The sequence below is a fragment of the Fringilla coelebs genome (genome assembly GCF_963513975.1).
Source record: "Fringilla coelebs genome assembly, chromosome: 6".
Lineage (NCBI taxonomy): Eukaryota > Metazoa > Chordata > Aves > Passeriformes > Fringillidae > Fringilla > Fringilla coelebs.
In genome coordinates, this window is record NC_140034.1 from 8,295,565 (window position 1) to 8,321,100 (window position 25,536).

The 25,536-nt window shown below is 39.4% G+C and overlaps 1 protein-coding gene across 1 annotated transcript in view; it reads left to right on the top strand.

The window, feature by feature from the left end:
• The window catches only part of JAG2 (jagged canonical Notch ligand 2), a gene marked incomplete at its 5' end in the record, with an annotated part of 68,326 nt that overhangs the window by 32,091 nt on the left and 10,699 nt on the right, over positions 1-25,536 (top strand). Inside the window, 17 exons of the mRNA XM_084208034.1 lie at positions 277-531; positions 1,490-1,550; positions 12,126-12,256; positions 12,643-12,762; positions 14,671-14,784; positions 15,627-15,740; positions 16,301-16,414; positions 16,935-16,981; positions 17,256-17,429; positions 19,786-19,936; positions 20,203-20,367; positions 20,929-21,042; positions 22,065-22,178; positions 22,554-22,667; positions 23,615-23,731; positions 24,358-24,385; positions 25,225-25,310. Coding sequence (XP_084064160.1) covers positions 277-531; positions 1,490-1,550; positions 12,126-12,256; positions 12,643-12,762; positions 14,671-14,784; positions 15,627-15,740; positions 16,301-16,414; positions 16,935-16,981; positions 17,256-17,429; positions 19,786-19,936; positions 20,203-20,367; positions 20,929-21,042; positions 22,065-22,178; positions 22,554-22,667; positions 23,615-23,731; positions 24,358-24,385; positions 25,225-25,310 — 2,019 coding nt within the window. The remainder of the gene's footprint in view (positions 1-276; positions 532-1,489; positions 1,551-12,125; positions 12,257-12,642; positions 12,763-14,670; positions 14,785-15,626; positions 15,741-16,300; positions 16,415-16,934; positions 16,982-17,255; positions 17,430-19,785; positions 19,937-20,202; positions 20,368-20,928; positions 21,043-22,064; positions 22,179-22,553; positions 22,668-23,614; positions 23,732-24,357; positions 24,386-25,224; positions 25,311-25,536) is intronic.

The window sequence follows — 25,536 nt, forward strand, 5'->3', positions numbered from 1 at the left end:
GTATGTTTGGCTGCCTTGAAAAATAAGCTATTTCCTATGGATTATGTTCCAGGGTTTCTTAATATTTCCTTTGGGACACTTTTTTAAATTGGCCTTCCTGTAATGAACTTTGCAAGGCAAAGGAAAATTCAGTTATACAGTAGATCTTTATCACCTTAACATTTTCTTTACTTGGTTTTCCCTTAACCAGTTGAGTACTTCTGATTGGATTCCATATGTCCTTGTGTGCCATCAAACTTAACCCCCTGTTGAATTTACTTTTCTTTTTCCAAAAAGGTGAAAACTTGTTAATAGAGCGAGTGGCACATGCTGGCATGATCAACCCAGAAGATCGATGGAAGACCCTACAGATTAATGGTCCTGTTGCCCACTTTGAAGTGCAAATAAGGGTGAAATGTGATGAAAATTACTACAGTGCTCTGTGCAACAAGTTCTGTGGCCCTCGAGATGACTTTGTTGGTCACTACACTTGTGATCAAAATGGAAACAAAGCCTGCATGGAAGGTTGGATGGGAGAAGAATGCAAACAAGGTATGTTTCCTTTGTCTTGGATTAGCCCTGGTGTATGTAGGATAGGTTAAACTGCAGTAGGTATTTCTGTGGTGTCACTGCTGTAGTTTATTAATTTTAGGACTTGCAGGCTTTATCCTTTCAATACAAATCTTTAAATTAAACATCCTTGGAGTGGAGCACAGGATACAGTGTTGCTTCTGGTATATACTCTGAACATACCTGAACAAATCTAGTATTCAGGGAAACATCCTTTTACTTACTAATTGACTTTATTCAATGGTGGTGTTCTTTCAAAGCAAAATGATGCATTACATCTGTTAATGTAAGATTTTATTGAAGTGATATCATCACTTCCACAGTAGACTTCAATGCTGTAAAAATGCACCCATTACACTGTTTCTGCAAATGAAATAATTTTAAGTGAAAAGTGAGCAAATCTGAAAGCTTTTTGATAGCTCTTAATGGGAACAGAAATTCAAGTGTAGTCATGTCTTTTAATGTACCAATCAATCAAATCTCTCTGCATTTTGCCTTCAGTAATTAGTCCTAAAATTATTTGATATAATCTTCTTTCTACTGAGGGTTTTTGGTTTTGTCTTCTGTTCTTTTTGAGTAAAAAACTTGTTATTGATGGGAAGGACTGTTCTTACAGCTTACTCAAGGTCACATATCACTAAAAGTTTGGGATATCCAGCATAATACCAGTCTTGTACCAGGTTTTAAAAACAACTGCATTTCATAAAAGTTTGAGTGCTGACACTCCTGCTGCAAAGCATTTTGGCTGTAATGGTGCTGTGTTCTGTGAAATAACTGTCTGGAAGGAACAACTATTGGAACATGGCAGAAGGCAAACTGCTTTGCCCGCATAACAGACAGGCTAAATGTCAGGAGCCCTGCCTGAGGAGCTCCAGATTGCTGCTGCACTAATGGATACCTGGCTGCCCAGACTGATGCCCAAATCTTTTTGTGTCTACAGCTGTGTGTAAACAAGGATGTAATTTGCTCCATGGGGGCTGCAGTGTACCTGGGGAATGCAAGTAAGTCTGCATGCTTGAGTATCCTTTTTTTTTTTGTTGGGGTGTGGGGGGAAGAAGCACTGATCTCTCAAGTATCCTTAATGTATATTCCTACTTTCCAGTAAGTCTACTTTAAAATGGAAAAATTCTGTACAAGAACATGGATGGAAATGGATTTGAGGTAGATGTCATGTGTCTAAGAACTGCATCTACTCTGAACTGTTTTGTGATGCTATTTTTTGCCTATATAGGACTAAACAGATTTGCTTCATGTAGTTCAGAACTGTGCCTTCATTGAATGATAAAATCAATATTTTTATTATTTTCAAAATATTTAGCAGTTTTAATCTCTATATATTTGTTTCTCTCAAATGGAAAGGGAAAGCTTTGTCTTTGAACTGTGAGATGAGCAAATGCTCACCATCCTAGAGCACTCAATATACATTTTGATGACTAAAATATAGTAAATTTTGCTGTTCCAAGAAAAAGTGTTTTGGTAATAATAGCAATAGAGTAGCAACCCCAGCCTAGACTTTCTACCCCAGGTAAATATTTTTGGTCCTTAAATGTGAGAGAACAGAGTGAAATGTTCCCTTAACTTTGTGATGCAGCTGAAGTAGACTGTGATAGCAAGGGCAGTTGATTGTTTTCCTGTAAAGGTTCAGGCATTCAATGTAGTAGGTCAAGGGGAAGTGGGTGTTATTTTTGCACTGGCTGTTGAAGAAATGGGACAGGTCCACTTGTGAGTTTGGGATCCTGTGTAAATTGTTGAGTTTATTTGTGGTCAGAGTGGTATGCACCATTGTAAGGGTGGATTCACATGGTGCTTCCTTATTGAGTTGTGTTGAATCTACTTGATTGGAATGATGTGAAACTGAGCTGTGGCTGCCAGAGCCCCTGAGAGCTGACAAATACCACTTTGTGACAAGCTGTGACAGTTTAAGGCAATTTGGCTTCATCCTTCTGACTACTGCAGCCTCCACAGAAGTGGCAGAAATGGGATGCAGATAGTCCAGCTTAGCTGGGCTTAGAGTTGAGCTGGGGTTGAGATGCCAGTTCATGAACTGTGGTAGGTGACTTGCAGACAAGTCCCATCCTGCTGCAGAGCCTCATGTTTTTAACACTGGGGCATGGCAGATTACAAAGCAAACCTGAAATCATTGCAGCACAGAATGGTTTCTTACTGCCCTGAAACTTCCATCAGATGCTGCTGACTTCTTGGAAGGTTTGTTGTGTTGTAGCCCTGTGGTCTGACTGAGAACTGTAAATTTCAAGTGCAGCACTTCAGTTTGTGTGTAGCTTCACTTCTCAAGCTATAAAAATTCCTTAATTTTTTTTTTCAAGGAGGGTATTTAAATAATGGCTTCCTTTTTCTGAAAAAATATTTATATAAAAAGTTATTAGTGATTTTTCCATATCACTAAGTATCTTCCTTATGATTTTTGTATTGTGCTTGTACTGCTGTTGGGCATTTTTTGTTGCAAGTAGAGATTGTTGCTGAGACCTGGGCCAGTATCCTTTCTGCCTGAAGAAGAAACACTCCTTCCCTTGAGCCTTCCAAGAATGCATTTGTTCCCCTGGAGAGAGTGTTTTAATGAATTTTGATTCATGTAAGGGGTTCTGGTGTGCTGTATGTGTCAAAGTAGCTTCCTAGGAGCCTGTGAATATTTGCTTTTTAAATGCAAGAAATCTTTGACTAAATATGTTAAAGAAACAGATTTAAACAAATACAAAGCAGTACCTTTGGTTGGGTTGGTTTTTTTTTTGATGGGGTGGGTGGGTGGCAGGGGTTGGTTCAGTTTCCTTTTTAACTTCCATTTCTCTGTGATACCAGCTGTATCTGAGAAGGCAGAAGCAGGAGAGGAGGAGGGAGGTTTCAAGAAGGGGATATAAAACCTTTCAAGCTCAGAGGCTGGGTGCTGTTACCTTTTCAAGGGGCTATCAATAGGTGATCTCACATGGCAAAGCCTTTCCTTGCAGCCTGGAGCTGATGTGAAGAAGCATTTGGGGTTGTAAATCCAGGTGTTCCCTTGCAACCCACCCAGCTAAACTGAGCCCACAAAAATAACCCTGAATCTACTGCAGAACTCTGTCCAGGTATCTCACTATTGTGGTGGGTGATTCTCACACCTGAAAGAAAGTACTGAGGGAAGGAATAGTGGATTATTGTGTGCCGTTTACCTTGTTTCTTGATGCCTGTCTGCTCAAGGCAGATCTGTGATCAGCTGAAGGAGAGCAGTGGGTTTTCTCTGTGTGGCCACTCCTTGTAATATGGCAGAAAGTTCTTAGCTATCTCTTTAATGATGATTTGGTAGCTTGAGTGTGTTCACACGTGGGCTTTAAATTGTGCCTTTAAATTCTGCTCTGTCATAGTTATTAGAATATATTAGAAATGTTGCTTTTAACCAAAATGGATAATACTTTCTGTAGAAAAATGATGCTGGCCTAAAAATAAACAAGGCTTACAGACATGACCTTTATCTTTAGCAGTACAAAGGAAGCTGTTATTTAAAAGAAACTGCTATGTTTGGTGCTATTGAATTTTAATCTAGATTCCTTCATCCTGGTTTCTGGACAGCTGCCACTGTAATTTAACAGGTGAAAACAATGTCCTTTTTTAATTCAGAAAGAAAATGAAAATGTGAGAAAAAATATGGGTGTGAGGTAGTTGGGAACCAGCTGGTGCCAAAATTTGCAGTGCTCTTAGTAAATAGAAAAGCTGGGAAATGGCTTCCATCTTCAACTTGCATGAACGTGGAGGTACCTTAGCGGTTCCAAGGCTTCAACCAAGGTCTCAAGAGATCTATCCTCCATCTTTTATGTTCCAATGTAATTTAGAGCTGTTCTTGGATTAAAAGTTACACTAAAATCAGAAGTAGCTAAATGACCTCAGACTGCTAATAGAGGCTATGTCACTGCTTTTAGTGTGCATCATCTGTTGGTCAAGTCCATGCACCCATATGCTTTGAGAAAGTTACAGTGTTGAGATGTTGTTCCATTTATTCTGCTCAGTTTCCATCAAAATGGAAAGTAAGTAGGGATGACCAGATATCTCAAAATGACCTGATGTAGGAAATGACTTTGTGGTGTGGCTGGGTCTAGGTAATGTGCTTTTGTCATTGTGGAGGCAATTCAGTAAAAATTTAAATTTCCTGAATAGAGACAAAAAAATACCTTGAGGTAAGCAAAAGCAACTTAGCTGAGTCTTGCTAGGATGGAAAAATGCCACCATCCTAAAGAGAAAACAAACCAGTTTTTACCCACAGTGCATAAAGACAATAAACTTTGGTCTGTAGTGGCAGGATAAATGGTCTTTTTTTTAATTGGCTTCACCAGGCCAAAGAAGTAGGAGGGATTATCAAAGACAACATTGCAGAGCCTTGATGTTGGTACTCTTTATATGTTTTTGCATCATTTAAAGTACTTTGTTAAATCCCATTAAGCTGTCTAGAGGAGAATGAAGTTTGATCTAATGGCTCATATCTGGCTTGGGTTCAATGACCTCATGAAATTAGCAGAGTTGAATGTAAAGAAAGCACCAGTGACAGTCTCTTTCCTTGATTAAAACTGCTGACCTGGGTATGTTTGGTACCACTCATAAACTGTCACTAGGCTTAACAGCTCAATCTTTCACTTCCTTGTTATCCAGAGTGGTATGGCTTTGGTTGAGGTCCAGATAGGACTCATATCTGGCTTACATTGTCATAGCCCTGCCAGGATGTGGTATTTTCAGAAGTCTTTCTACATTTCTCATTGTGTTTAAATGTTGGTTTCTCATCTAAAAACAAAACAAGAGGAGCTGAATCCCTAACACTGCTCAGCTTGTGTTCTGCAGCCGTGGTAAGAGCTAGGTTTTGTCCTGGGGAATGCCAGTCTTACGTTCCACAACTGATAGGAAAATTTATTTAGTGTGCAGACTAACTGAAATGGATTCCAAATGTGATCATTAATAGTATTCTAATGTGAATTCTGTGCAAGGTGGGCAAAGCAAGGGTGCTATTTTTAAAAGAACTTTTAATATAAATTAAGGTTTGTGTGCTTTGTGAACTGACTTGTTCTAGAACTATATATGACAGTGTTAGTTTTACAGTTTTGGTGATTTTGTTTGGTTTTGTTTGAACATGTACCTTAACTTTTTCCATGGGGCAAAGATTTCTCAAGCTTTCTGTCCAGTGCCATGCCTTTTGTAGTCCTTGTATTCCCCTTCAGCAGTCCTGCAGTGCCTGCAAGGGTTGTGGGCATCTCCCAAGTGGTTTTGTTCCCTTCATGTGTCACTTTATGGGGCACACCCTGCTCAACTGTTATCCAGTACTTTCTTTAGAGATGCAGAAAAGCTGGAGCTGCAAAATAAGCTACGACTACCTGGAGTATTTGTGGTGTAAAAAGTGTTGTAGAGAGTCTTTGTTAAATCTTGGACTTCTTAGAGGTTATCCAATATCACTGATGTCTCACTTGTGGTTTGTGATGGTTGGGTGGATAACATGTTTAACGTCAACTGGAGAACTCTGTCAAAACTTTTTATTAAAAAAAACAGAGGCTGGATTCTTGTAAATACATCCTTGGGTATAAAGTGATCTTGTGAGGCTTTTCAAAAGGGGTTGTTATTGAAAGACTGTAGAGGACTAGCAAAAGCTACTATAGAACTGAAAGAAGGAAATAAAATTCCAGCTTCTAAAAATTGGGAGAAAGTAAGAGGTGGGGATCTTTCACAGGTGTTCCAGAATGGAATTATTAGAAATCTCATAGGCTACTCTGAGCAATAAACGAGGAAAAAACTTTGTTTGGGCAGTGTGCTTAGCTGCTTTGGCATCTGACCAACTCAATTCCAGCACTGCTGGGCTGCCCATGATCCCTAAAAAGTGTGAGGCTGCTGTTTGGCCCTGCAGGAATGCACTTGGTGCCATGACTGGGACATCTCCTGTCTCCTCTTTAGCGTAAGATATCCTATCACAGCTTCAGGTCTCAATGGTCTTGTAAAATTCTTACCATTTCTGTGTCTTTCCTCATGTTGAGTTCTCTTGCCTGTTGTTGCAACCAGTGTGCTTTTATTATATTTTTTATGTCCTAGTGGTGAGCCCCTAGGGAATGTTGGCAAGCCTTTCACAAGTAGACACCTTAAGTTAGACAAAGAATCTCATGTTTTGCTTCTTTACTGGTCAAGGAACTGAGGCATGCTCTGCATGAGTGGGTTGCAGGGTATAGAACATATCCTAAAGGTGGATCTGCATCCAGGAGATGTGAGTGGGTGTGCAGGAAGTAAAAACATGTAGTGCTTGAACTTGTGTCTACAGCAGTGTGGGGAGTGCAGCTGAGCTAGAACAGTAGATCAAAGCAGTGCAGAGAACTTAATATCACACTCCAAACACTTCAGGACTTCAAATTTTAGCCTCTCGAGTCTGTTCCTGTGGCCTGAATGCCTGCTTGCAGCTGGAACACATTGGGTGTGCTCCTGGCATACATTGTCTGATGTTGCCTTAGTTTAACCTAAGAGGAATCCAATTCCTTTGTTCCAAAACAGCTCTGTGATGTGAACTAACACACCATCAACAGGAATGATCAGGCAGTTCACGTAAAAAGCATGTTCCTGGTGTGAACTAATGCAAATACAGGCACACCCTTTGAGCCACTTATGTAAGTAAACTGAGCAATGTTTTGGCTAAAAACTTTTGTACCATCCCCTCTTTAACTTGTTCTCAAAACTCTACATAGTACTGGAGTGAGACTTTTAACTTTCAATAACTTCCTTTATTAGAGGAGAAAAATGTTTGTGGGGAAGGGTTTGTATCTTTTGGTGTGATAAGAGTGCTGGGAGTGAGAGGAAAAGATAATAAGCTTTCAGGTAATTAAATTCTTTGAGCTCATTAATGAGTATGTTTTCCTTTGCTATTCACAAAATTATCTTGCCTATTTCGAAGGTAGGAAAGTGGGCAAAGTGTTTCTGTGACAAGTGTTAGTGAATGAGTACTGTGCTGCTTTATTAGCATTGAATCCAGATGCTCAGAGTTGTAGGATCTAACAGCTGGGCAATATTGCTGCCTGCTGTGCAACAAGTAATCCCCTAAAAGTTTAAACAGACTTTCTTATGGTTATTTTAAGTAAATAACTAATATAAAGCTATTGTTCTGGCCTATGCAACACCATCCTGTTCACGTCACTAGAAAATTTAGTGGTTTTCTATTTAAGAGGGTTATTTCTCCCCCACCCCTGAATGATGCATTTTGCTTCTGCTCTTAATGTCACTGTTTTGCTTTGTTTTCCTGTATTGAGTGTTTTGGCCCCAGCTTCCACTTGAAACATGATTGGGAGAGGCTCCTTCCAAAAAGTCTGCTTATAAAAAGGTGTAAGAATACCTCAGAATGATATTATCTTCACTCTTTGTATGATGAGCAATATATCACTGAGGTGTAACCTGTGATATTTAAAGGTTTGAACCACATTGCCTGCATCTTCCCTAAGATTTTTCAAAATTTATTTTTAGGCCCCACATTCTTGCATTGACTTCAGGAATAGACTTCAGTTTGGTGGTTTAGGTGTATTTATACATGAGGTGCTGACAAAGCTCTGTAAGTAGGTGTGGAACAGAATTAATTTAGGTATCCGCTCATTCTCATGAATTGCAGAGCTTTTTTTTTTTAAAGGTTAACCAGCATAGATTGGTCACTAGAGGTGTTCAATGCAAAGTTTTTCTGCACAGAAGGATCAGGACTCTCAAATAACCAGGAGAATAAACCATGAAGATTGTACACAAGAGCTGAGTTTAAGCGGGCCATTGAGGGCGCCCTGACGTTCTGCTGTGGTGGCAGAGGCATCCTCCTTTTGGATAAGGAGGAGTTAATAATTCAAGGTGCTGAGGGGCCATGGTTCACAGACCATCAGGATCTGAGTACATCTCTTCACCTTTCCACATCACTTCTGTAATTGCCACTGTAGGATTTGACATAAATTTATGGAGTCTTGTCAACATTTTCTGGGTCATCTAGTCTCCTCTTTGCCCAAGGAGGTCTAGTTAGACCCATCTAGTTAGTTCCATCTGATTTGGAAATGTTCAGTTTCCAACCTAGCTCTTACTAAATAATTATAGCAAACTTCCTCAGAGGAAAGCAAAGGCCACTGTCAGCTTTTTCCTTAATTGTATCTCTTTCAGAAGAACATAAGGAGAGCATATTTCTATAGAAAAATCTTCTATTAGACTTGATAAGTTTTGGTTTTGAATGACCCCAGGAAAAATAAAAACCCCAAATGTTCTGTTTCATGCTTTTTCTCCCCCATTCTCCCCTGCCTCTGAGTACACATATGACTGAATTGTGCGTTCAAAGTTCTGACTTTGAACTGTGTGTAGTGATGAGTGCTTTTGTAGGATTTCCTGATGTTAAATTTACCTCTTTAAATGCCCTGAAATTTACTGTAGAAAGTCCTTCATCCTGAAATTTAGCTGTTTGAAGCCCCACTGAGCTGAATTGTGGCTTTTTTTGCTTGACAATGACAGTAGTATTTTTTGTGCACAGTTGCAGTTTTTCTAATCTGATGATTGAAGGGTTGTCTAGAATTTTTGCTAATGTTAACTCCTGCCACCCCCACCTCTAGCCTTTTGTTTGAATTCTCCCTTTTCTATTGCCACCAGACTCTCATCTAAGGAAAATGGAAGCTGTGAAGTGTGCCTGTAGAATTACCAGATCTGTTCTCCAAATTGCTGGTTTCAAGATAACCAACAATTGTTCTTCTCTCCCTATTACAGTGTGTGTTAGTTGTGACCCAAGGGGATGCTTTAGTCTGGGAGCAGTTGCCTGTGCTTCAGCCTTCCATCAGGAAGTTACTAAACTGTAACAATCTATTTATGGTAGCTTCTTTGTACTGCTAATAACCCAGCAAGGGCCAAGATTAAGCCAGGTCTGATTTTGTTTTGCGTGTGCTGGATTGTGAAGACAACTTTGAGCTGATGAAGTCAGCAGAGGGGAAGGACAAAGGAAGTAGAATCTTGATTCCAATAAGAATTTTCTTTGTCTGTTGAACAATGAGAATCCTTATAGATTCTCTATATTTGGCTTTCTTATTTTGTCAGATGTGAAAAATTTAGAATTGCTATTTAGTTGATTCTCGACTGGGATTGGAGGGAACAGAAGAAGTAACTTTAGCCCACTATTAGCTGCACTGTTTCCTTTTGGCTTTTGCACAAGTAGTTGGTACTTGAAAAGGAATTCTGGTTTGAATTTTTTGGGTTTTTTTCCCTAAAAGATGTTGAATTTGTGTTTGTACCATTTGGACTTCTCGTAGTGCATCATTAATCATTTTCATCTTTGTTTTTTTTTCCTTGATATTTTTGTCATAAATGACATATCCATACCCATAAATGACATAGAACATACCCATTTCTGGGTTGGTTTACCTTTATTGATCCCATCTTGCTCTCAGGGTAGGCTGAGATCCATATCAGCATTATCTTTTCAGAAGGAAGTGGAATTAACGCTGCTCTAGCACCTGTTAATGTAGGATGCGACCAGACTTCCTGTTCAAGAGGAAATCCTAATTTACTCTTCCTTGTAAACTGAAGGCTGATCAGCTTACCACATAGTAACCTTTTGACTTGTAAACACTGTGTTCTTTTGGACTGCTTTTAGCCTCCAGAAATTATTTCCCTCAGGCATGGTGGTAACTTTAACAGTAAACTTTGACTGTGTTGAATATCATGAAAAAGCAGCAACTTTTTTTCTGCTGAAGTAATTTTAATGTCACCAAGCATACCTACAAACTCAAGTAGGTGCTTAAGATGCCTTCAAGTTCTAGAAGGTGGCTGTATTTTTCTTTGCACTCCTAAGCACCACTGCAGTGTCAAACAAAGAAACTTGTTATCCATGGGCTATGGAGAATAAATTGAGTTACTGTGATTATTTGCTTTGTAATGCAGACTTTCAGCTCTTGAAAATGCTTGTTGTATGTGGGTGGGGAGTTGGCTCTGGTTGGGATAGTCATGGTGAATCACTGGCAGTAGTGCCAGGTTTGGCATGGATGAAGTTTTGGGTTGGGGCCAGTAAAGTAAGTTGCAATGCTTTTTTTATTATTACCATCCTCTGAAAAGATTTTTCTGTCCTTGAGGAGGAAGGAAGAGATCAAATTTAGCAAGAGCAGTATTTGTTTCCTCTTGCTGCTGCTGCAGCCAAAGAAACAGGCTTCTAAAATATGAGTGTTCTCCAGGCTTCTGCCAGCCCTGCTCCGAGGAGCAGTTGAGGCCTCTGAGCTGGGTTCTCAGCTGAAGCTCTCCTTGGAGATCTTGGAGCTTTTCAGGTCTGGAGCAAGTTCTGGGACAGGAGCTCAAAGTAGTTCTAGAACTTGTATGAAAAGAATGGTCTTGCAGACATTCTGCATCTAGATTCCTTACTGCCAATGTAAACAGTAAGCACAGCTTGTTCTGCTCCTCTGGGGATTGGTCCAGATTACTGAAACAGTGGAAGGGGATTGATTCACAAGGAACCATGACTCCTCATTTATACCTCTTCCTTGTCCTCTCTCACTGCCCCCCCAAAGACTTTTCTGCTCTTTTATACTTATTAGATCACGTGGATAATAGAATGGTAGTGTCAAATCTAAAAAATGTAGTTTCATTTCTAATGTTTTTTTTCCTCTAGGCGATAGGGCTGCACTGTTGTGCATGTGCCCTACTCTCATTCAGTGTGATCTTTGTTGCTAGTACGTTTTTTGAATTCTCTGTAAGAAATATACTCTTAACAGACAGAACGTTTCTTTTGTTGGCCCAAAAGAGCAAGCTTACTATTTCTTGGTACTTAAAATATGTGTGAAATATAAATGTGTTTTTAAAAAATCACCCCCCCTTATTAGTTCAGGTTTTAATGCTTCCATGTAGCATAAACAGTGGCTTCTTTTAGTGGAGTTCTGATACAGATTAACGTAAAGATACTGGTCTCAGAAGAAATCTTGGGGGCAAAATTTAACTCTAAACCAAATGAATTAATAATGGCTTTTGTTTCTATTCTCACTCCTCCTTTCTCCAAAGAGTACTTTTTCCATAGTGCCAGTAGAGAACACTGAGTAGATAATGGAATAAATCTGTGAAAAATCTGGTTTTCTTGAGAAACCAGGCATTGAGAAAATTATCAAGACTGCTGCCTTGCTGGCTGCCCTGGTCTTTTAAGGCTGTAGCACTCTAGAGAAAATTGGCTATTATCTTGAAATCTCTCTTCACAGAAAAACTCAGTGGTGCTCAATGCAGTAAGCCAGCAGTCTCCTGAAAATTGCTTTCAGCTTTCTTGTATCAATCACAAGTTTTGTCCTAGTGTGAAATGATTGTGAAGATGGGACTTCTTGTGAAAGAACAACTAATTCATGTCCAGTTCTCATAACGCGTAGTGCTTGGTGGTGTTTGTTGCCGTTGTGTGTAACACATTTGAGCAGGATGAGTTCCCATAAAGGATGTTCAACAGGACTAGTTGTGTCCCTCCTAAACAGGATAAAGTTTTGTTATCTGTTGCACATTGAACGGTTGGCCTTGTTCTTGAGAACGGTAAGTGTAGTGTTGTAAATACATGTAATGCTGATCATGAAGCATCATGTTGCTAACTTTTAACATGTGAACTTACATCTTAGGTGTCATTATGGTTGGCAAGGACAGTTCTGTGATGAGTGTGTCCGCTACCCAGGCTGTGCTCATGGGAGCTGTAATGAACCATGGCAGTGTAATTGTGAAACCAACTGGGGTGGCCTGCTCTGTAACAAAGGTACTTAACATTAATGTACAGGAAAAATAAGTTAAGTTGCATGATTAACTGATAACTCATTAACCCCTTTTCTCTTCTGCTAGTGTGCAACTACCCGAGTGTTTCTGTGCCTTAATTCTTGTGTGGCAGATGGTGCCTAGGCATCAGAAGTATAGGAAGTTCAAGACAAAAGGCTTGGAATTGTCCTGACTCTTCTAACTCCTGCAATTGTCTCTTGTTCATTCTTCCCTGTTCTGTGGATAGTTACCAGATCACAGGCTAGCCACTGGAATATGGGGATGATGTGGGTGAAGGATGTTCGAGCCAGAAAGACATCTGTGTGTCTGAGTAGGGATTGAAATGGTGTGATCTGTGTTCCCTGCTGACTGGGCCTTTTCTCTGTGCAGATCTGAATTACTGTGGGAATCACCACCCGTGCCTGAACGGCGGCACCTGCATGAACACCGAGCCGGACGAGTATCGCTGCGCCTGCCCCGACGGCTACTCGGGCAAGAACTGCGAAATCGGTACTGGGGACACCTCTCCTGGGAGTCCTGCACCTGCCTTAGCACTTCTGCATTTCACTGGGGGTGTGCTCCAGCTCTCCTTTCTGGGGCCAGAGCCTGGCTGTTCAAAAAATCACCAAAGACAACAGAAATGCTGCACCAGTTTCCCTTTAGATAAGACTGAGACTATTTCTTCCCTTTAACTTCTCTTCCTTAATCCAAATAAGCAGTTGGGCTGTAGTCTTATGAAATAGGTTAGACATATGGCTTTCCCTGCTGCCTTACTCCCTGCTGCCCATTTTCTTGTCTTCTGGCTTACTGGCAAGCATGCATCTTTTCCAAGTTGGGGACTAAGAAAGGTGGAAGTGATGGACACTTCAGTTTCTACTCTGATGTGGGGCTTTGGCCCCATTTTGAGTTGTCTGAATGTGTTGACTATCCTTTTTAATCAACTGAAACTTAATCTTTTAATGCGGGACTTCTAATATATTTGGATTAATAATGAAATGTTAACTATTATGGAAATGTGCTCAAACTCTCTTACAGAGTCACTTTGAGCAGTCAGAACAAAAAGTGTCTTCTTTGTGCCTATTGGCAAAATGGAGGAGAGCATTTAAACCACATTTGTGATGAAGTATGGCTTTGCCTTCAGTCTAACAGATTCGTGTCTTGAAAAACTGCTTCCTCTCTCAACCACATACAAAGATAGCATGTTGCTTTTTTATATCTGTGGATGTGTTACACAAAGACCAAAATGTTCATGTTCTAGGCACAGTTTTGGTCTCTGGAGACTTTTTGGTTATTCTCACTTTGGAGGTAAATGGACAGTGTGCAGTTTCTAGTTCTTTCATATTTTGCTTTGTATAGTGGTTAGTTGGATGCTCTTTTTCTTTGTCATGATGCATTGTTTAATCCTTTTTTGAAATGTGATATTCACAGCTTCTCACTATGAGTTTTGCTGTTCCTTGATAGTTAAAATTTTAGGTGGAAACAAACTTTTTTTTTCCCACTTCACTGCTTGGCCTTAAGTTCACTAAACTATTATCAGCAGAAGGATTTTGGAGTTAATCAGGATGCAGATCTTTGAACTTCCTAAGGCTCTATGTGGTATTAAAGATACCATCAAAACTTAAATTTTGCTTCAGCTTGGTAGAACGTCATGTAAAGTTTAGGCTAAAATGGAGGAAATCTTGCCATACCTTGCCCTGAAAACTGTGGGGGAGTAGCTTGTCTTTTCAGTGAGAAGGCAGTGAAAAAGGGAGCCATATACTTGCTGAGATCTACAGTGATTTTTAACAGTAGGTTGGTGTGTGAGCTGCTTTAGGTACTGGTACTAAAAAGCTTCCTTGGCTTCTGAGAGGGGAGGTTACCAAAAAGAAATTACAAAAAGCTTGTCCCTCCTCAACCTGATGGTTTTGTGCAGCCTCTGTACTGTTACAGCCCTACATGGAGTGACAAGGAGCATCACTGCCTGTGAGCACCTCTGTTCCCTGCTGTTTGCAAGGAGCGGTGCTAGAATGAAGCTAAACAGACCTTAAACTGCTACAACTCAGACCTCTGCATACAGCATGTCTGTTTTTTCTCACTGAATTTAAAAGAAATGCTCTGGAGGTGGAAGTGCATGGCTGGAAGCAGAGTGTTAGTGGGGAACTTTGCTGGAATTGAAATAGAGTGAGCTGTCTGTGCTTAGGCTTTCTAGTCATTAGGTGGGAAGGATGATATATCTTCAGTGGAATCCTGCTTCATTTTCCTCCTGGGAATCTTAACTCTTTGCAGGGGGGAGAGGAAGGCTCCAAACTTCTGTAGTCGTATCTCCCCACTGTTATTTCTCTTGGTTACTTTTACCCAATGCAACTTTTAACTTCAAGCTCTCCTTAATTGGTACTGCAAGAGTATTGAGCAAGAATTTCTTTCCTTCTTTCTCCCCAGCTGAGCATGCTTGTGTATCTAATCCCTGTGCTAATGGTGGAATTTGTCACGAAATTTCATCAGGCTTCAAGTGTCACTGCCCGTCGGGGTGGAGTGGACCAACATGTGCTATTGGTGGGTATGGTTTTGCTGGTGACTGACCTGTTGGGTTGGAAGGGTTGATGCTTGGTGATAACATGCTCTGTGGGTTTGGAATTTGGTGGTAGTCTTTTACTTTCCCTGTCTTTTAACGGCTGAGCGTTGGCAGAGTGAAAAGAGGAGGGTTCTGTGCAGCCCACAGTATTGACTCAATGCAGATGAGATTTGTTATCAAAAAGTTATCAGAAGCATAGCTGGACCATATCCAAAGAAATGCCCTGTTGCCAAAGCTTGTTTGTCAATTCCTGACTCGGCCACTCTGAAGCAAAATACAGAATGGTTTCATTTTGAGAAATAGAAATGTGAAGGTCAAAGGTTCTCCCCTTCTTTAATAGCAGAAAAGTAGATTTGCACACTTAAGTGCTTAAGTGTCTGGTTCTGAGGACAGGGAAGTGGTTGAAATGTATTGTGGGACTGTAATAGGTTTGTGTGTTGCCTGTGATTTGGAACACAGGTGGCTTACCTGTTTTCAAACAGCAACTGTCCTCAAAAAAAAAAACCCCAAAAACCAAACCAAAACCCCCTGAAAATTCATAACCACAGAACCCAAACTGGCTAAATATGTGTCACAATCTAGGGACATAACTTTCAATGAACATGCAAATCATAGGTAGGTTATTAGGTTACCTGATTCTTGTTTGCTGATCTTCCCTGTCACAAAAATGTGAGAAATCCTAAGTAAAAAATTAGGTTAGCAATGTTAGTCTGTGCCTAGGCTTGTTTACACATTGTCCCCCTTCATCTCAAACTAGCTTTGAAGCAGAACCTGTTAAGCCAAGCTTTAGGCCGTGTGATGGAGTCCCCCTTTGCCTTTGCAGATATTGACGAGTGTGCCTCGAACCCCTGTGCTCAGGGAGGGACCTGCATTGATGGTGTCAATGCATTTGAGTGTATTTGTCCACAGCAGTGGATTGGAGCAACTTGCCAGCTTGGTAAGTAATTCTAAAGCTTTGGAGACCACTGGAGATTATTCCTAAACAATGAACACCTGTGTGTTTCTGGCATGGTTTTTATTGAGGATAATGTTGAATATGTGTGTTGTTACTAGTATCTTAGCTCCTCTTTAGCAGATCTCAAAGCCAGAAGTTTCAAGGGGATCTGTAACTACTTAAGCCCCAACTTAAGCTTACTTAAAATAGTTCTTTTAGAATGCCCCATAACTTTTCTGTTGCAAAATGCAGCATTGGTGATGGTAACTCCTTTTCCATGGTGGCAGAACAGTGACTAAGCTTGTGGAGGCCAGAGAGGGATTTTCCCTGACTAACAAATTGCCTTTTTGAGTTTTGGCCAAGGGAAGAGTAAGATAACATGCATGTGCTACTATAGGCAAGTGTGCATTAAAATCCTGTGGTATGTAAATGGTTTTAGTGCCCTACCAATGTTTAATATTAGCTTCTGATGCTGGGATTGCATGGACACTTTGCTTGGTGCTGTGGTAATCTGTTTCTGGGTTTGTACTTTATTCTATTCTTTATTTTCTCTTCTTTCACAGATGCTAATGAGTGTGAGGGGAAACCCTGTGTTAATGCTTACTCTTGCAAAAATCTCATTGGTGGATATTACTGTGACTGCATTCCAGGATGGACAGGAGTAAATTGTCATATCAGTTAGTATTTCTTTAGTATGTATGTTGACAGTAGGATGTTCTTTAAAAAAAAGTGATAGTATACATACTTGACAAGAAAAAAACACCTGTTGTCAGGATTTTTCTAACTTCTAGCGATGTAAATTAAAAATACTGTTTGAAAATTTATTTTGAAAGGTAATTGGTATTAAAGTGATCTTAGCTGTACACTTTAATGAATCGCTTGACTCCTACATGTTTCTAAATGATATGTACTGATTCAATATAAAATACTTTTAACCTAAAATGTTAGCTATGAAATTAACTGATATTGATATCTCATTTTTAGTACACTGTATTAGAAATATAGAATGTTATTTTCTATTGGTTATTTTTTAAAATTAGGCGTCTTTTAAGACATCAAGAATCCTTCCTTTCCATTGAAACATCTAGAAAAAAACCTTTTTGAAAATCACTTGCTCTCCATTTTTATGCTAAACCTATACTTTTCAGCTTAGTCTTGCAGTCTGAATTCTAATGCTTTGCATGTTTTTATCCATAGATATAAATGACTGTCACGGACAGTGCCAGCATGGAGGGACTTGTAAGGTAACTCTTGTTCATTACATTCCATGTTGAAAATTAATCTTTGTCTGACTGATTATGAGTTTTATAGTTTGCAATTACAGTTTGGTTAAATGAGTTCAAATGTTAAAAATGTAACACTGTACTTCCAGACTCTTGCACCCATTTCACAAAGTAAAATTCTGTGGTGCTACTGCTGTCTGCAAATCCAGAATACAGAAATAACTTGAATCTCTGTGTGCAATTTTGTCAATAAACAAATCCTTCTGCTTTTGCTTCTTTTCCCTGCTCTGCGAAGGATGAAGTGAACGGTTACCACTGCTTGTGCCCTCGTGGTTTCACAGGAAAAAACTGTGAGATAGAAACCAACGAGTGTGAGAGCAATCCCTGCCAGAACGGGGGCCGCTGCAAAGACTTGGTGAATGGATTCACTTGCCTGTGTTCCCAGGGATTCTCAGGAGTCTTCTGTGAGGTGAGGGCAGTGCAGACATTGCTGCAGTGCTTGTCATGGACTGAATTCCTGAAAGAAATATATCTCTGGGTTTAAATGGGAGTAACCCAAGGCTGGAGCGTCACTGCCTGTCGTAGCTGTTACCTGATACTCTGAATAAGCAAATTTGTTGTGTAGCGCTGTCATAGTAGCTGGAACACTTGAATTTGCAGCCTGATAAAACTGCAAGTTGTTGTATACAGATGTTAGCCTTCCTAAGGGTTTAAGGCTGCAAGTATTCCTTAAGCTTGAAATGTTTTCTTTTGCAATTTTCAGGACCTTTGTCCTTTTGTTACACTGGAGTGCTTTAGGTTCTCATCCTAATAACGCTGAGGCACATAATTAAATTACCCTTCAACTAATCCTACTGCTATTGGTAGGAGTAGAGTAATTATATATCAATTATTTGTATTATATATAATGGTGATGATTAACATAATTGCTAAAGGCAGGCAGATAGACAAGTATTGGCTCTCAGAACTTTGTCTGAGATCATTTTAGGAACATGGAGTTCTAGTGCTTAAGGACTCAGATCTGAAATATTGAAGTCTTAGTGGTAATTCCTGATGTATTTCATGGTAAGATGTTCCTCTTTTCTAGGGAGGACATTAGGCTTTTCAGTGGAAAATTATTTTGCATTAAGTATTCACTTTCTGACTTTTGCTGATAGTCAAATTCATCTGGATGTTATGCTTAGTATCAAGTGGAGGCACTAGGCTAGAATTTTGTTGGATTTGCTCCAGAATTTTTTTTGTAGAGGATATTGGAGTGATCTCTCTTAAACACTGAACTAATTTAATTCTATGTTATTTGCATCCTTAAAGAAGTAGTGCCCTCATTTTAGTCAAAATTTAAAAGGACTGCAGATACCAACCAGTTTAATCAAACTGGTGCAGTACCTAATAGCTCATGAACTGTTTGTGCATAAGGATCATAACTTCAGTGCTCTACTTTGGGCTGATTCATACAATACTGTGTAATTAAAGTTTTAGCAAATGTGCTTGAATAATAGGGGGAGTTGGCTGCTTGCCTTGTGTGCTGCAGGAAATATCTACCATTGATTCCAGATGCTAAAGTACCAGCTACTGAACTTGCATTGGGAAGGGGAAATTTACACTAATGGAAGGAAACAAATGGAGACATCTGATAGAGGAGATCTGAGAATCTTTCTCAGACCATAGCTATTTTTTTATAGCTTGCTTTGAATGTTCTGTGTGAGAGCACGAAATGGTTTGCTAAAAATTTTCTGTTGTGACTGGAATTGTATGTGCTCCTCTGAATTAAATACTTAACACCATTTGTGTTCCTTCTCCTTTGGCTAGTTTAGCATTTTTCTCCTATTCAGCTACTGAACTGCTAAAAATAGGGATTAAAACCTCTATTGGACTTAGCTTTTCAACTTTACAGACATGAAATTAGCTTTCTCCCAAGAGAGATGTGAAGAAGGCAAAACTGACTGGAGGGGAGAAAAGCAATCTTTAAGAAAAATAATTTGGAGGAAAGATACTGTGATGTAAAAATATTCCTTTTGAGGCTGCTTTGTGGATTTTGAGACCAATTTAGGGCTTCACAAATCACTGATCTTGTGTGTCAGTCTAAAGCAGAAAGCAGCAGAATTTTGTCACAGCAATGTCTATGTTAAACGTTGTATAATGAAGGTGAGGTTTAAATTTTGCTCTCTGGATCAGATGGTCAGAGTTCAAAGTGCATCTCGTGTAAATTGGTGTGGTGATGGTATTTTTTAAAACAAGGTCCTGAGAAGCTGGGTCTAACTAGACCTACTTTGAGCAGGAGGTGGGGAGTAGCTGACCTCTAGAGGTCCCTTCCAAGCTGTGTGGTTTTATAATAAGTTCTATGTGTTAATTGAGATGGGAAGAGAATTTGCTCTAGGGGATGGGATTTTGTTCAGGTTCTGTGTATTTTAGGTCCCTTGCAGACAGAAAGCTGACAAGTGCCACTGGTATTTTACTTGCCTTGTGGCACTTGGTGTGTGGGTGTGAAGGACAGAGAAGTGACTTATAATGATCCAGAGAAGTTGCAGTAAGGTGTCTCCTAATGGCTTAAGTAATTATTCACTGAGTTATTGTAGATGTGCTTATTCAACCTCCTCCAAAGGAGTATTTTTTTTAGCAGTGTCAGAAATGCTTTGTATTAGGATAGACTAAAGTAAGCTGAAGTTTCTCTGTCTTGCAGGGTGGAATGCAATATTTATGATTCATAAACCTTAAAACTTGAGGTTCCTTGTACATTAGCTTCATCTGTGTCTCTGGCAAAGCAGATAATGCTGCTTACTCCTGGGAAATGAAGCAGCTGCTGCTAACTGTGGTCTCTCTTACAGATGGATATTGATTTCTGTGAACCTAACCCTTGCCAGAATGGGGCTAAATGTTATGATCTGGGAGGAGATTATTACTGTGCCTGCCCTGATGACTATGATGGAAAAAATTGTTCTCATCTCAAGGACCACTGCAAGAACAATTCTTGTAAAGGTACCTGCTGTTGTCCATAAATCTGTCTTGATGGTAGTACATTTAAAAAAGGCATTTTGGGGAATAGTATAATGCAGAAATGTTTTTATTGTACTCACTTGGACTTCATAAAACAGTGAGGCAGTGAGAGGAAGTACTCCTAATTTATGAAGTTCTAGATGGTAACTTATAGCTAACATAAAATCATGTTTAGTTTTAATTCTTTGTAAAACTTCTTTTAAAAGTAAAATCTGATCATTAGTCTAAAGACTTCACTTCCTTTGCAGTAATAGACAGCTGTACAATAGAAGTCTTCACTAATGCTACCCAAGAAGGAATCCGTTTCATTTCGTCCAATGTTTGTGGGCCTCATGGACGGTGCATTAGTCAGCCAGGAGGGAATTTCACTTGTGCCTGTGACAGAGGTTTTACTGGAACATACTGTCATGAAAGTAAGTAGGGGCTTGTAAAAGATTATTCTTTTTGCTCTAAATTTATTTTCAAGTTATGAAGCTTTGCAACAAAAAATAAGACATTTAGATTTCAGTAAAGTTGCATAAGGTGCTGTTTCAGATGTACTGCTTGAAATAGTTTCTTCTGGTAGCAGGCTTTGTGTAGTGGTTTACACTTCCTCTGTGATAGAAAACTGGTTTTAGTCCAGCTTCAGTGTAAATGTGTCTGTAGCCACTACCTTTATGCACAATCTTACAAGCCACAGATTTCTCCAACATGAGAACACAAAGAGGGAACTTGTATTGCTGGTTTGGGTGTTTTTAAACCCCTGGATATTCTTGCCAGGTAAGTGTAATGCTCTGGTTTGACTTGACGTGCTACATGAGAGACAGTACAGCCAGAAACCCTACCAGGCTTGAAAACAGATGTTTGAGCTTTTCCTTTGCATGTACAAATGCAGTAATAACTTCGTGCTGCTTTTCCTAGAGGCATAAGTGTAGATCACTCTTCTGTGTAGGTGAAAACAACCTTGAGCAATAATTGTTGACTTTTTGTTGCAGATATCAATGACTGTCTTGGGAAACCTTGCAAGAATGGTGGGACATGTATTGATGAAGTTGATTCATTTAGATGTTTCTGTTCAAGTGGCTGGGAAGGAGAGCTCTGTGACACAAGTGAGTATACTGCTCAGTGTTGCAGGGCCAAATGATGCAGCCTTGTTGTAACAAAGATGGTTGGTATGTGCTTAATAACGGGGTAGCTTCTCTGTCCTATAATTGAGTCTTATTTACAGAAGTGTTTTCAGAAATAACTTCAGGTAGCTGCTGTAAAAGCCTCAGCTCCTTTAATAGGAGCAGAATCTGATTCTTTGGTATAGTTCAGCATTTATTTCGGGAGGAGAAAACTTTTTGTCCTGGGGATAAGCAAGAGGGTTGGCCAGGAAGTGAACTAGGCCAGTTCGTGGTTAAGACACCTCAGAGGAAACTGCAGTTGTTTCTTTTTCTGCTCTGAATGAAGCCTGTTCTAAAACATGATGGCAAGGACTTGCTGAGACTTATTACAGGACATGCATCAATTAAGATGTGAAATACATTGTGAGCAGCTTTTGGCAGCTATTGCTGTCAGAAGAGCCTTTTGTGTGGTCTAGATGAAGTTTGTTCTGGAATAGTTATGTTCCCCCTATTAAAATGTTTGTCTCAAGTGAGAGGAGCTTTCTCTAAAATCCATAATTGTCTAAGTATGTTTAATGTGTGCACATACGTATGTATGTGGTTAAGCCACCTCTAATGGCTGTAAATCTGGATTTTACAACAGAACAGAACAAGGGAGCCTTAACTGTCTCTCTCATCTCCCAGAATGTCCTGTGCTGGGGCTCCTTTTCGGGACATTATGGTCCCTACTAGAAAGCTATTTCTGAAGTTCAGAATACAGCTGTTTGTAAAAACAAAGCTACTTTGGTGCTTTACTGAGAAGCCATACTGAATGCTCCTTCTAAGCTGTCAGAAAGTCATAATTCATGTTGTTCTGTATTAAATTAGAATATTTTCCTTGCTTGTGTAAAGATAACCTCATAATAATGAGGATTGCTATCTTCCTAGGTGGTACAAAATGTATTTTCTTTATAAAGAGTTTTTTTTTCTGTTTTATCATGGCCTTGGCTGGGCTGGATCATCTAATTTGAATAACTTTTTTTTAGATTTCAATGACTGTTCTCCTAACCCATGTCACAACGGTGGCCGATGCATTGACTTGGTAAATGACTTCTATTGTGAGTGCAAGAATGACTGGAAAGGCAAAACTTGTCACTCACGTAAGTGTTCCTTGCTTTGATCTTTAGAGTACCCAAAGATTTATTTTCTTCTCATGGGACTGGAGTTCCTGAAATTTAAAATAAAACAATCACAGTGAAAAAATAGGTGCACTTTCCTTACCCCTTCCAGTTTCCCAGTCACAAAATGGAACATTTAAAAAATGTATTCCTTCATGTAGTGAAACAGTTTCGTGAGAGATGTCCTTAGATTCCATTCTTTGGGTTGTTTATTGTAATACAGCAAATGGAACAATGTGTTTCTGATTACTGGCGCATTTAAATACAGAGTCTCTTTAATTTTGTGATTAAAAAGTACCTGTTTCTAACATTCAGCAAGACCAATGGAAATTAAAACTGCCTTGTTGTGGTGTGTAGGTGAATACCAGTGTGATGCAAACACTTGCAGTAATGGTGGGACATGCTATGATGATGGAGACACATTCCGCTGCTCATGTCCTCCAGAGTGGATAGGAAGTACTTGCAACACTGGTAAGCTTTTAAAATTGTCTACACATGAAGCTAGAAGAAGCAGAGAAGGGCTTAAATAATCAACTGTTTAGTAAACAGACACACTGTTCTGGCTGGCCAGTTCAAAGCTGTTCCAGTTGGGTGGTGACTAAAATTTAAATAATTTCTTCCACTCACCTGACATGATACTGATTTTTAGGAAGCTGTTCTCCTCTGGCTTATATTGCCTTTTCTATAGCTTCTCTCTTAAGCAGTTTTCTAAAACCTGTACTTGTATCTTCATTTTTCTATTGGTCTTTAGAGGCCCTGTGTAAAGGTTTTCCTGGAAATTTAGTCTCCTGCTTGGCTTGCAGAGTCACAAGGTTTGTGATCCATGAGGTGTATGAGCAGGCATACCCAGGAAAAATGAAATTAGGAGGTTCTTCCTGGGGGATTTGCAGAGTTAATGCCTGCTGTAGGGAACTACTTGATTTTGGTTTTTTTCCCTTTGGAGACTGATTGTAGTATCTGTGGTGCATCTTTCTGAAAATAAAACTTCCATTACGAAGTTCGGGAAGTTGAATGAAGATAATTTAGTAGAGTTTTTCTGCTTTTTAGATGCAATTGCAGCTTTTAACCAAAACAGGAGCTTTAAATGCTTGTATTTTATTGCAAAGAACACCTCATGGCCTGGGTAACTCACTGCCAAAGTAATAATTTAGCAGTACTTGAAGAATACTTACACAAATGGGGCAGAAAGGAGGTAATTCCTTTTTATTAAAATGCCATGGTTCAGTTAACAATTGAATTGGGACCATGGTGAAGGTGGGTGACAGACTGTCATGTGATTATTTCTGGAGATTTTTTTTTGTATTTTGTAAGTTTTTAACTGTTGACTTAAATGCTGTTTAGGATTGTGATGCTGACATACCCAGATGATAGGTACTCTTTGTTTTCTGGGCTAATAAACACTTTTTCTGTTTTCAAAGCTAAAAACAGCAGCTGTATTCTGAACCCTTGCATGAATGGTGGAACGTGCGTTGGCAGCGGGGATTCCTTCTCGTGTATCTGCAAGGAAGGATGGGAAGGACGCACATGCACACAGAGTAAGGCTTTTCTCTTTCTTCCCCTGCATCCCCCTGGGATATTGGGAGTGTCTGGCAGAGAGCTTTAACTGAAAAAAAGCAAGTTTATGGGGTTCATGTGCCAAAATATCTGAATCATTCAGAGTGGGAGGTAGGTAAAGAAGACGATGCTCGAGTAATGAATGAAGAGTTTGTTGTGCTGCTTTTTGCATCCAGTCTCTGCCAAGATAAGACTCTGGGCCTTCTATAAAAATACAATTTTGGAAACATGTGCAGTACAGGAAAAATACTCACAGAAATAATAATTTTAATAATGAAGGCAGGCAGTAGTGTATAAGCTGTTTTCTCTGAGTATAGCAGTTAACTACTTTGACATACCAAGACACTGAATTGGCTAGGTGGAGTAAAGCCTGCAACCTTGATTTATTTTTTCCCCCAAGGTGTAACTTTGGGAGTGGGAGGGAAATTTTTAATTCAAGTTCTGTTTCTATGCTGCTTACTGATAATTGAACTTTTTTTTCAAGTGTGGAAAAAAAATTCAGTACTGTATATTTCTTATCAAATATAGTGGCTTCTGAACTATAGTGTTTATATTTTAGAAAATAAATTGTGCCACTATTTACACTAGCCAATATTCTTTTTTCTAGACACCAATGACTGCAACCCTCATCCATGGTAAGCACACAAACTCCAGTCCTGTACCTATTGTGAAAATACAAGTGAGCACAGTAATATGGATTTGCATTACAGATTGGAACTGATTTTACTGTAAAATAATTGAAGCCAGCCTCTGTAAAGTATCTTATAACCATTTTTTTTTTTGCCGTGCCATATTCCTTGACAGCACCAAAGACCACAAAACAATCTTGATTTATGTATGAACAAATAAAAAGTATTTTAGTGTAGTCTCCATGGTGGAACTGACCAGTAAATTACAGTGATGTGAAGTGAATCACATATGATAATATTTTGAAGCATTTGTAATTGGATAGAGTAAAAAATGAGAAATCAAAACCTGTTACAGTAAATAATTTTAAATAATATAAAAATGTCCTGTTGGACCAATTACTATGTTTAAAAAACAAAACTGAATTTTTGGGAGATAAAAAGGGGAATATTTTAAAACAGAGGCTGATATTTATAGTTGAAGACAGAAAAAACTGATGTGGATGAAACAATCTGCCTTATCTTTCTCAGTTGTCCACTCTGAAGCCATCATCTGTGCTTCATGTATTAAAAAAACAAGTTTGGAAAACCTTGGGCTTTGTTTGTATTCCCTTGAAAGTGCTGTTCTACCTCCTTAAGTTCTGTGGATGTGCTTCCTCATGTATCTGTAGGATGTTGCTGTTCAGCTGCTGACTTGCTAAGCAATCTTTATCTAGCATTATGCTTTTGCTCTTGATAGAAATAAATTGTCCCCCTAAAGAGCAGCAGAAGCTTTAGTTAACAAAGCTTTAATTGACCTTTAATGAAGCAATGTGGATGGCTTGTTAAGCACCCTTTTTTATTCCCAGTTACAACGGAGGGATCTGTGTTGATGGAGTGAACTGGTTCCGATGTGAGTGCGCCCCTGGCTTTGCTGGTCCTGACTGCAGAATCAGTAAGTACCTGCATGGTAAAGACCTGGATGGTTGTACCACTCTGCACAAATTGGAAAGAACACCTGGTGACCCTTTTTACATTAGCTCAACTGAATTCCAAACAATGAACCAGAAGCCACCTGTTAGCCAGGCATTGATACCTTGTAAATAACAGCAGGTTAGGGACTGTTAACTCATTTCATTAAATGGCACTGAAATGAGTTGGCTTAAATCATGCTTAAAGAC